Source organism: Sinohyriopsis cumingii, chromosome 1, assembly GCF_028554795.1.
Source record: "Sinohyriopsis cumingii isolate HCF-2022 chromosome 1, ASM2855479v2, whole genome shotgun sequence".
Lineage (NCBI taxonomy): Eukaryota > Metazoa > Mollusca > Bivalvia > Unionida > Unionidae > Sinohyriopsis > Sinohyriopsis cumingii.
The window spans coordinates 120,176,726-120,189,183 of record NC_142961.1 but is presented as its reverse complement, the minus strand read 5'-3'; the positions used below and the strand labels follow the sequence as shown (position 1 = coordinate 120,189,183).

The window sequence follows — 12,458 nt, the reverse complement described above, 5'->3', positions numbered from 1 at the left end:
TTGGAACCGTACCAATGGGACCAAAACTGTTTCATTGGGTTCAAATGACAGACAAACAACAGGAAAGTGTCCTACAGTTTTTTTTTTGTAAAACTAAAGCTAAACTCTAGAAATGCCCAAACCAGTAATGCTTACAGCATCAAGTCAACCTACATAATTCCCTGCTCTCTCACTCTTCTGTTGTTTTAGTAAAGATTGGAGATAAGGGAATTAAATTAATTTAACATTTGTGTTTAATCCAAGGGAATTAACTGCTCAAGTCTAAATTAGGTATGGGAAGGTAAACAAAGGAACGGTAACTGTTGACCATCTTGTCTAAAATATCCAGAATAATGCAGTTCGTATTCTGGCCAATTATTACAAATAACAGCAATCATCCGATATTCACGGACAGTGAAAGTACACTGATAACAGCATATAATATTCAAGTGATGACAACAAATTTAAATGTAGCCGTGTACAAAAACAACACTGCAACAGTCACACATGACGTTTATAAGAACACAGTGATGCTATGTAATGTCTTTGAAATGTTCAGAACTGTCTCTATGATACACCTCAGACTTGACTCAGAATATTATTGCATTGCACCTGAATTAGCACGCAATGGAAGTAAACAACTAACTAGTTTTAACTTTTGAACTCTTAATTCTCATGAGATATCTCTAATGTTCTTAAGTTATTAGACAAGGAATTAACATGATACCACACCAACAGAAAGTCCAGTCATGACTACTGCGCAGATGAAGATGAAAAAATTACACGTTGCTATCTCTGCCTCGTTGTATGCTCTTGTGTAGCTGGTTTGAGTAATCGTGAATTAGGCAACTTGAAGACTATGGTCATCAACAAAGTCGCTGGGTCGTACTCGACAAGGGATTCAGCACCACGACGGTGATACAGATCCAGATAATACTGCAGTCCAGTTTTGCTGATGCAACTACCTTATCAATGTTAATTATCGATAGCTATATGTTTATTACATTATTGCACACATTTATATTAAATTTTTTTCATTTGTAGGTCTGGCCTTCGTCTTTTTTGCGGCAGTAATATCAACTTTTGTCTCTCCTGTTTGTTAGGTTCAACAAGGCGTAATCAGGTTTAGCATAACTTGCCGTATTAAAGTTTGGCTAAACAAGTCATTGTAATATGTGTTTGCAGAAAGTAATGAAGGCGTGATCGCAAAATTTATATTCTTTTATTACTAATATATATATATATATATATATATATATATATATATATATATATATATATATATATATATATATATATATATATTATATAGCCTTAATGTTTCTAATCCACTTTTCTATTACATTATAACATTATTGAATCTGAATGGCACAACTAATTCAATTCGTTTTATTTTATTTTCACTCGAGTGTTTTCTTAGTCAGCATTACATGCATATTTTATAAGTTGCTAAAGACACAAACTGTGTAAATCAATTCGCTCCCACGTGTACCATGTCTCTGAGGTTCCATACTATGAAGATGTACAGAGATCCATCCAGATGTGTAGCATGAAACGGATGAGAGTGTTTTGTTTGTCTTCATTACATTGTGATATCAGATAAATCGTAAATAAGCAGTTCATTCTCAACGTAGTATGATGCAAAGAGTGTCACAAGCATGCTATACGTTCCTCCAGCATCAGCCAGTTTATATGATATTATATCACGTTTGATGCCCTTTGACAGGAAACAAAGGTATGATTTCCTTCTTATTTTGAATGTGACGGTAAGCAGGCATCGATACTGTTTTGACGTTAGACTGTGAAATTCTTTTGAATATGTTTTCCAGAATTTGACTTACGTTTACTTAAATTTGCTTCCATTTCACAAACAACCTCGTTGGAAAAATTTCATCCAATAAAGGTATGAAAATCAGAAAATATTACGGTGCAAATACATGGTGCCTGCGTTAACCCATGTACAAATCCACCCACATATTGTTCATTGCTATTTCAATTAGATTGAATACTCACTGTTCTTGGCGATTCGTTGTGTTTGGGCAAATAATTAAATTAGGTACAAAATAAAATGGTACACAACAAAACATAAGACCCCATCAGCGAGTATTCTAAAGATCAGTTTAAATAAGCTTCAACAGATTAAAATAAGTTCTGAACTTAGTATCTGATTTCAAGTGTTAGCTGTCAGTGCGCATCAGTGAACTATACATTTCCGATATTGATCAGCTTTGTTCCAGAAACTGCCTTAATAGCGATGTACGCCTTCAAAAGGAGATATGTGTCGACTTCAAACACAAATACCTCGACGTACATATGACACTTCAATATTCTAGACATTGATTCTTTCAACAATAGCCAATGACCTATCCTTGATCATTGTAAAATAAGCGGATACCAAACAAATTAAAAAAAGATCCATGCCCGATTTTCGAATTGCTTTGAATTGTATATTTACCATTGATCATACTAGTGATATTAAAGCAATCGACGATAATAGCAAGAGCCTAGGTTCTATAATTCTTTCTTTACTAATGGGTGTCAACAAAAGGTTATATTTGTGACTATTTTAAATTTACCAGCGTATACAGATTTTGAAAGCAAGACTTATTTCTGGAAGTGATTATGCTTAACGATTGATTGTTAAGGATTCAATCGCAATTAATGAGCTTATTTATCATAGCGTAATATCACTGTCGCACTACAATTTCAAGCCATTCATTGTTCATATAACTACTCACATGTTCTCGGTATCTAAGCGAGAAGATGTAGTTGGTGCTAATGTCATCTGCGGATTTACTCTCCAGTGTGATTCGAAAAGGCGGTATCTCTAACTCCTCTTCATCCTCCGGCCAATAACGCTCCACATCCTAGAAAATGTTATATCGTCAGAAGTGATCACTGAATCATGCATTAGATAATTGTTCTGCTATAATAGATTTTCATTTCATTATGCATATTATAACGGTATACAATCTGACCGTCGTTATTGAAATATAAAACCTATATTTTCGTGCTACTTTTTACTTTGCTAACATAAGGTAATATGCCTCCCAATATCTGACTACTAGGGAAAGTAGAGCTGCATACATCACAGATCTAAACTATAACATTAGGAATACAGTTATTCCTAAAATTGAAAAATATTTGAAATGCCACTTAATTGCACCACAAACGGAAGTGTAATTACACTGCCGAATTTACCTTGTTATTCCTAAATATAAATAATTTAAGATAAAAAAAGCTTTTCTGTTTAAATCTTCTGATTTAGTACGAGATATATTATGTTTTTATGCAACTTTACGTTTCAACACATTATATATTCAACGAGAAATGATTTGTTCCAGGGCGCGTGTGGACAAATATTAAAATCCTCCTAATATCTGGTGTTAACCAGTGTCTAAATCTGTCACAATCTGCATTCAATGTTCAGTAATATTAAAAGTAATCGTCTTGCCTTATATATAATTAAAATTTCTAACAACAGATAGCAAAGATAGAGTTCATATTTTCATTTTGTCAAAGATGTCATTTTTCACAAACACAGGCCATCAGATTAAAATACGCTTTCTATTTAATGAAAGTTACCATTATGTAAATCCTTCTATCAGTTATTACCAGTGGATTATATATTATGTACGATCTATTTTACTCTTATTAATTCGATCGCCAACTGGAGAAAAAAATGCAGAAGGCAAGAAGTCAAAATAGAAACATGCATGATCTTTCCTTTTAATTGTTGACCAAGACAATACCCCGAAGTCGCTGGCTAGTAGAGCAAGGGAAACTAAATATTGTGGAAAATGTTTTATATGACTGCTGACATAGGAGTCGTGAACAATATTTATTCCAAGGAAAGAAAATCTATAATGTGTGATCTTATTCGCCATGAATATTACGGTCAATAGCTGATCGAATGCAAGCCAAGCACCTCTTGAATAAGACAAACGAGAGTTTCTAGTTGGTTCAATATTGTGTCTGCGATTTAGATTTTTAACCTAACGTTAACAGTTTTAGCCATATCGCTACTATGGCTGCAGTGTGGCAGTTTATAGTGGTGTCTAGCGCTGGGGCATCATGCCGTAGACATGAGGCATCATGTCTCATCCAATCCCATTATATTGACACCACCAGTCATAAAAGATCTTTGTTAATGCTAAACTCCAAGCTGGCTACTGCTAGTACCAATTGTATAGGTCTTTGACATGACTCGGCCAGATTCGAACCCGCAACCTGAAACATCCGAGGCAGATGATCTAACCACGTAGGCCACGGGAGCTGTCTGATTAAATATAGTGACGTTGAACTGAAGAAACAAATTGCTTTTAGAACGATATGTTTTCGACAAAATTATAACGAAACATTTTTTAATTTTGGTGATAAATTTGTTGGATAGTCCAGACGACCGTTAACGTCCCTTTAATGCTATATTTTCTGGTCGCTACGAGAGTCCCTCTACAAGTATGAAGTGGTTGCATGTGGTACCTGATTATACGGATCACTGACAAAGTAGCTATTTAACACGAATTTCAAAGGAATATCACATATAATATGTTCAGTGATTTGGTGGACGAATTTGATGCTTTTTAGATAACAGTAATGTATAGGACTGTGCATCAAATATATTTAAAACTAAAAGTCCTTATTCATTAGTGTTTTTACTCTTAAGGCGTAGGTTATTCGTTGTTGTCTTGCTATCTCGTTTACAGTAAAACAACAACAACAAAAAACACGCATGGCTGCATGCCTTCAGCTGACATGCCGAAGATTCCGTTTTCAGAATATGTGTGTCCTGTACATCTAAGCAGTGTCTTGTTGCAATGAATGTGTACCTATAAAAAGACATCTATCCAAGTACAGAGTGTAAATACTAATGTTAGTATTATATACGATACTTTTCTTGGTGTACAAAGATGATCTGCTACTATTTGTTTGCAAACCTACGGGGGAAATGTATTCTTCCATGCAGGGTCGTTATTTCGTTATATAGTCTTACCTTCATTTGAGACAGCGTATTCATCATGACGATCGAACGGACATCGAACTGATAAACCATTCTCCAGAAATCGACTTTGGTGTTCTCCAGAGGGGTTTGGGTGATAATGAAGACATCGTTCTTTTTGCATGCCTGAAGAAAGTGTATAACATGTCGCATTCTTAATGCTTACGATAACTATGGTGCACTGGAATATAATGAGTGGTACTTAGCAGTTGAATATAAAGAACACATAGGACACAATACCAAAGTATTAGATTTTCGCACCAGATCGTTATACTTTGGAAATTCGTTAAGCTGAAACACTAATTCATGTATCATGAACTACAGATTCGACACCTTTCCGGTTTTAAACAGTGTCTTCTATAATAACTAGCAGAGTAAATCTAACTCTTGACTACATTGTCTGACCGATCGCAATTACCTTGATCGCAACCTGTTCATTCTAAGAGGAACGAGTTCCTTCCCAGCAGCAAGGGCCGATAACTTATGAAGTTGGTACAACTCAAAAGATAGAGCACTAGCGTTAAATGATATATTTTACTTGAGCTTGGGACATATACAGCCTTTGCTTCCTATTTATATTAAATAGCAAGCCATGCATAAAGATTTGTAAATGTACAGCGTAATTTGCTATAGGATCATTCTAACAACGGCCTTTTCCCGTGTTTGGTACTAATATTTGCATCCCAGCATCAGCATGGTGTCCTTCATTATAAATTGTCTACTTTGTATAAATTATAATTTAGGTATATAATATTGAATTAATGATTTGACGAAGACGATTTTGTGTCTGTGAGATAAAGTGCACTCGATGATAAACATATGACCCACTCAAAATACACTTGTCACAAGTAGATTCCCTTCAGAAGATTTGGACTTTATATATAGATCAGAGTTTCAGTCATTGTGTGAAAACGAGGAACCTTTACTCCGCGGCGTGTGCCCTTGATATTTGAATATTACAATTTGATCATTGAACTTTTCATCTTACCCTGAATATATATATATATATATATATATATATATATATATATATATATATATATATATATATATATATATATATATATATATATATATATATATATGTACCTGTTAATACGATAACCTTTTCGTGTAAATTGAAAATTAAAATATGGTCATAGTGTTTTTACATTTGATGAAAATGGGCGGAACTAAATTAAGCTTGAAAGTACAACATTATGCCAAATTTAGTTTGAAGTCAAGTACTTCAATAGTTGTGAAGGGAAAATGAGCGTCGCCACGGACGGGATGCATTGTGATGTGCAATGTCACGAGACGTACCTTAGTAACATTATATACTACCTCCATACATATGGCAGTGGCTTAAAGGTCAGAGCCATTCTTTTTTTTACCCCAAGTAACAGCTATCCACAAAAGAGTGCCATAGTAAATGAGGGCATTCTGGAATTGAAATTACTGTTCCCAAACTAAAACGAACACAGAAAAGAACTCAGAGACAGATGGAGTCCTTCATCGTGATTTGGATTTTGAACGTAGCTTTTAACAATTTTTGAGTCATATCGCTACGATGTCTGCATTGTGGCAGTTTATAGTGATGTCTTGCACTGGGGCATCATGCCGCAGACTTGTAGCATGATTTCCCACCCAGTCACATTATCCTGTCACCAGGCCGACTAGTCCTAACACTAACATCTTAATGCTGAGCGCCAAGCGAGGCAGCTGTTAGTACCATTTATTGTTTTTGATATGACTCGGCCGGGGATCGAACCCATTACCTCCCGCATCCGAAGCGTACGCTCTAGCCACTAGGCCACCGGAGCGGTCCTCCTTCATCGTACGGAGAGCATAGTAAAAGTTACTGTAATGACGAATATTCTAAGCAATTTTTACTCATATTTAGGCAGCTAATGACAAAATGCACAATATCACAACAATTGCACATCATTTACGAATACACCTTTTATCAATGATGTACCGATCAACGGAGGACAATAATGCCATCAAACGAATTTCAGAATTTAGTCAAATTCGTATTCTGAGTAGACTCTATTCCCATAGTCAGTCTGCAAAAGCTAGTTAATACCTTTCGCACAACTAATCGGTAGAAGTTACCACAGTTATATTCTCAATGATTTGTAACGCCGGTGAGGTAATGGGTGTTATCTCAAGAAAATTGCGCTTGCTTAAGAGAGACTTTTAAAACATATACTAATATCAAGAATGAACATTATGAAAATTTAAATGTACTAATTTATCACTCATAATTATGCTGAATACATTAGATATTATGCCATTCACATTGGTGGTGGAGGTGGTAGTAGCGGTAGTAATGGTGATGATAGTGCGTGGTCTTTTTCTGGTAGTTCGGAAAAGGGAATGTGGTTATATTTATCGTGCAAGCATAATCAAATTCTTGGAATGGAAAGGAAATGCATAACATAACTAATACAATTGAAGGCAAACAATAGATTTTAGCATTGTTCTTGCATTGTCTTTAACTATATTGTACGACACTAACTCAGTTTAAATTGACAAGTACCACTGTTGTCCTATGTAATAATATATTTCAAGTATTAAACGTGATGCCTATTATATATAAGTGTGAATTTACTAAGATAGTCAAACTCGTACAGACATCAACCCCACAACCAAATCCATAATTATATCCGAAATCTTTGCGAATTATATTGTATCGCTGGTTTATATAGTATCCATGTGCGTGTCCTTGCCATATATTCTATATGATATACCAATATCAAGAATGAACATTATGAAAATTTAAATGTACTTATTTATCACTCATAATTATGCTGAATACATTAGATATTATGCCATTCACATTGGTGTTGGAGGTGGTAGTAGCGGTAGTAACGATGATGATAAGGCGTGGTATTTTTCGGGTAGTTCGGAAAAGGGAATGTGGTTATATTTATTGTGCAACTATAATCCAAATGATTGAATGGAAAGGAAATGCATAACACAACTATTACAATTGAAGACAAACAATAGATTTTAGCGTTGTTGTTGCATTTCCTTAACTGTATTGTACGATACGATTTCAGTTTAAATAGAATTGTAACAGTTTATTCCTATGTAATACTATATTTCAATTATTAAACACGATGCCTATTATATCAAAATGTTCATTTATCCTAGTTTGAATTCATTTACTACGATAGTCAGATTCGTACAGACATCAACACCCCAACCATATCCATCATTATACCCGAAATGATTGCGTGTACTATTGTATCGCTTGTTTATATATTATCGATGTGTGTCCTTGCCATATCGTTACTTTCCTACTCGATGGTTATAGATGGAAAGATGAATATCTTATTATAACTGGACTAGGTCACATTATGCGTATATAAATACGACAATTGCATATGTAACTGTAACATTGAATAAACCTCTCCACAAAGTCAATATAGCACATGTAACTGTAACATTTAATAAACCTCTCCACAAAGTCAATATAACACATAAAACTGTAGTATTGAATAAACCTCTCCACAACGTCAATATAGCACATGTAACAGTAACACTGAATAAACATCTCCACAAAGTCAATATAGCACATGTAACTGTAACATTGAATAAACCTCTTCACAAAGTACATATAGTACAGCTGCAGCTCAAGACCTCACGATCATCGGTACTGTATGCAATGTCGTCTAGTAGAAGATTTAAGTCAGTGCAACTTTCGCTAGCTTGTATGAACATTATGTATGCTAGATTTGTATGTTTGCCAGAACACGTTCTAGTGATTGATAAGTATCTAACGCTGATATATTCTTGGTCGTAGCAGATGCTGGAAGAAGTTGCGACTTGAGTGCACAGTGAGCGATGATCGAGAGAAAATGTGACTTGATGATTTAGTGATGACTAAAAACAGAAAAGTTAAAAAGCACTTTCTTCACGACTTACACACAGTTTCTTTTTATATATTAGTTGCACTGTAGCCGCTCTTATTGCTGCTGGAGTAGAAATACTAATGAATTTAAATGTCCTTTTGCTGTTTTCATAACCATAATGATACTAATTAATGATCATAAAGATTTGTTCGTAACATCAACAAGTTATATCCTATACAAATATTATAAACTACATGCAAACACATATCGTGCTTGTTTATATTCATATTGTTTTCAATTAAATCTATATAACCCTTAGTAGATCACTGTGTTTCAGTGATTGATCATGCAGATTGTCATATAGATATGTTGATATACCTGTCTCCATGCCTATCGAGCCTTTGGCGTCATTGTCAGTTCAGAGAGATTTATGTATTATTCACTATCACTATGAATCTGAAAACTAAATGAGATTGATTCCCAACCCTTAATATCCATAAATGAAAATTATTCCTAATGTCTTTCACCACTTTCCCACGCTTGAGTGATACCGTATCGGCACATGAAGACTTACCGGTAAAAATACAGCATTGATGTAGGAGCCTCTCCCTTTGACGTAGACATTTAAGAATGGACAATAGTTCTTGTCTGGAAAATCAACAAATTCGCAGATCGTTTTTGGTTTTTATGTGACAGGACATGCAGATAATTCGTTGGTATTTTTTGTAAACTGATGTTGCAACAAAATTTGGTTTTAAATTTCTTCCAGGATGATAATTAGATCATATAAATGAATAACAATTTAAGACAAACGTTAATAAGCCTTAATCTGGGTCTGTCCCTTTGCTCCTACAAAATATCTCTACGCTATTTGATGGATTGTTTTTAATGAAAATAAAAGTTTACCGTATGCTGCAATTTATACGTTTTACCATCTTAACTGATGGAAATATGAGATGAAAGTATATATGACTTCCCAAAATAAATGTCCTAGAGCTAAGACACAATAAACATATAACATTTTTAAAATTAAAAATGGTTTTGAATATATAATCCTAACAAAATATACGTGTACTAAAGTTTTGTAATACCGGGTAAAATGTTTGAATATCTGTTCATCTGTTTATTCTCTGTCCTCTTTCCATTTTCAAACACGTCCTCAGTCGCTTCATTTACATACAGGGTGAGTTTCTGAATATGTAAATTAATTGCAACTCTATTATGTCAATAACATAAATTGTCAGGTAAAGAACGAAACTTTAATGTTGAACATTCGCGGATAAAAATGTGAAAGAAAGTCACATAATGAATGCAAACAATACAAAGAGGCATTTAAACAGATTTATTGTTTACAAGAGAAAAAAAATGTTTCCTTTTTTCCATAGTATCTGTAAGAATATGTTGCTTTGAATCCAATGAAAGAAATTATTTACCTCGAACTCAAAGTCTATCTTCCGCTTTATGTTGGTAACGTCTTCCTCCAGTAATGTACTGTATGCTTCCAGGAACTCACTGGTTGATAGTGCGGACGTGGTACACGTCAGCGCCTCTACCAGTGCTTCGTGAACAAATATGTACTGCTCCTTAAAGTATACATTAAGGAGACAAATGGCGGCTAAATACATTGTCACTATTAATTGATGACGAAACGGAACAATGTTTGTTCGCTACGGTATATATCATAATTATATTATACTAAATACTGGTACTCATAACACAATTAACCTCTTGTGAGGTTCAAGTAATATTATTTATGTACGTGCACATTTATTATATTATATTATTTGTTATATTACTGGTTAGTGACAAAAATATTGCTACTAAAACTACTGCTGCTTTTGATTTTGCTTCAACACTTATTTACCAATTGCTTGTTCAGATTGTATACGACGCTTCGGGTTTATTATCATCACCAAAATATTTTGATGCATGTACTTTCTAAAGCTTATAATAATTAATGTTGTTTTTGTTTTATCTTTATTCGATAGTAAAGATGGAAATACAATGGATACAGATAATTGTGAAGATTGGTTAATCACTTGCACTTACTTTCTAACGCTATTACACTTATCATAATTAATGTTTTTTATATGTTTCTTTATTCGATAGCAATGTTGGAAATACTAATGATAGAGACAATTGTGAAGATGGGTGAATTACAGTGCTGATACATTATGAAAGATGAGACATTCTGACATAAATCCATTATCAGTATTGAATACTATGACCTGTTTATACTATACACTTTGTTGCTTACAGCAGTCTGGACAAGACCCACTCGCTGCTTTCTGAAGGTCTCCAGACATCTGACCACATTGATGTAGCCGAGTTCTTCTGCCTGGTCAAGAAGATAATCAAGAGCCAAGAAGGTTCCTGTCCTACCGATACCGGCACTGAATTGGGAAGAAGTGGATATATGCACACACAACACACGAAGCAACAACAGTATATTCTGCATTTCAGATGTTTTACACAGTCATATTTTTACAAGAATTGCCTTTATCGCAAAGTATAAGACAGAAGTTTTAGCTATACATTTACTCTAGCTGTCCTTACGTTCATTTTGCAAAACCGTTATGCTCAACTGCAGAAATAAAACAATATGTTGCTTGAAATATTAAAAGTTGGCCATTGTCCTGCATTGCGACATTCCTGTCACCTACTTTTTATAGAGGTTGATTAAAACGTGAGTAAAGCTCCAATCTATAATTTTCTTTCATTGAAAAACATGTATAACCCCTTGACTATCGTTTCTTCTGAATCCGATTTCTAGACACAAAATTTGCTTTTTGCGTACAGAAGAGAAGAAACTGGAAAAACAAGCAAAAATGTGTATGTCTACAGACTAATTAATTAGAACGTGGGCTGGTAAAGAATAAATTACTTCGAATTTCTCTTGGAACACTTTAATAATTATCGCTCTTCTGCACATCGTGTTTTTCTTTTGTTTATATAATGTACAGTGATCCTCAAGGCACGAAACTAGGCTTTTGTTTGACATTACTAATGCAGTTATTAAGGGACAGTATTCAATGTGTTTTATGGTTTATTTTTGGACACATATAAAAGCATCCATAAACCACATCGAGCTGCTAAGCTCAAAGAATAACTGTATTTATACAAATTGCTTAATCTGAAAATAAATAATACTAAATAAATGTCTTCCATGAGTAATCTTTAAGTGTCATAATGAAATAAGCATTTATTATTTTGATTATATCACTCTAGAGACAATGACAATCATATAACACAAGACTATATTGTATCAATCTGTAACAAACATCAACAACAAACGTTTCCTACTTATATATTCCATCGTTTAATGTTAATGCTTGAGCTAAAGAAGTATACAAAATGGATATGACTACATAAATTTAAACCGCTCCGGTGGCCATGTGGTTAGAGCGTCTGCCTCGGATGCGGGAGGTCGTGGGTTCGATCCCTGGCCGAGTCATACCAAAGACTTACAAAAATGGTACTAACAGCTACCTCGCTTGGCGCTCAGCATTAAGAGGTTAGTATTAGGACTGGTCGTCCTGGTGTCAGGATAATGTGACTGAGTGGGACATCATGCTACAAGTCTGCGGCATGATGTCCCAGTGCTAGACATCACTATAAACTGCCTCACTGCAGACATCGTA

The 12,458-nt window shown here is 34.5% G+C and overlaps 1 protein-coding gene across 1 annotated transcript in view; it reads right to left on the bottom strand.

Annotated features, from left to right (window-relative positions):
• LOC149807743 (uncharacterized) overlaps nucleotides 1-12,458 on the bottom strand; it is a 145,845-nt gene that overhangs the window by 6,279 nt on the left and 127,108 nt on the right. The window contains exons 25-30 of the mRNA XM_089969957.1: nucleotides 11,075-11,210; nucleotides 10,251-10,400; nucleotides 9,909-10,008; nucleotides 9,392-9,465; nucleotides 4,973-5,104; nucleotides 2,718-2,846 (exon numbers count right to left, since the gene is read on the bottom strand). Of these exons, the coding sequence (XP_089826083.1) occupies nucleotides 2,718-2,846; nucleotides 4,973-5,104; nucleotides 9,392-9,465; nucleotides 9,909-10,008; nucleotides 10,251-10,400; nucleotides 11,075-11,210 (721 nt within the window). The remainder of the gene's footprint in view (nucleotides 1-2,717; nucleotides 2,847-4,972; nucleotides 5,105-9,391; nucleotides 9,466-9,908; nucleotides 10,009-10,250; nucleotides 10,401-11,074; nucleotides 11,211-12,458) is intronic.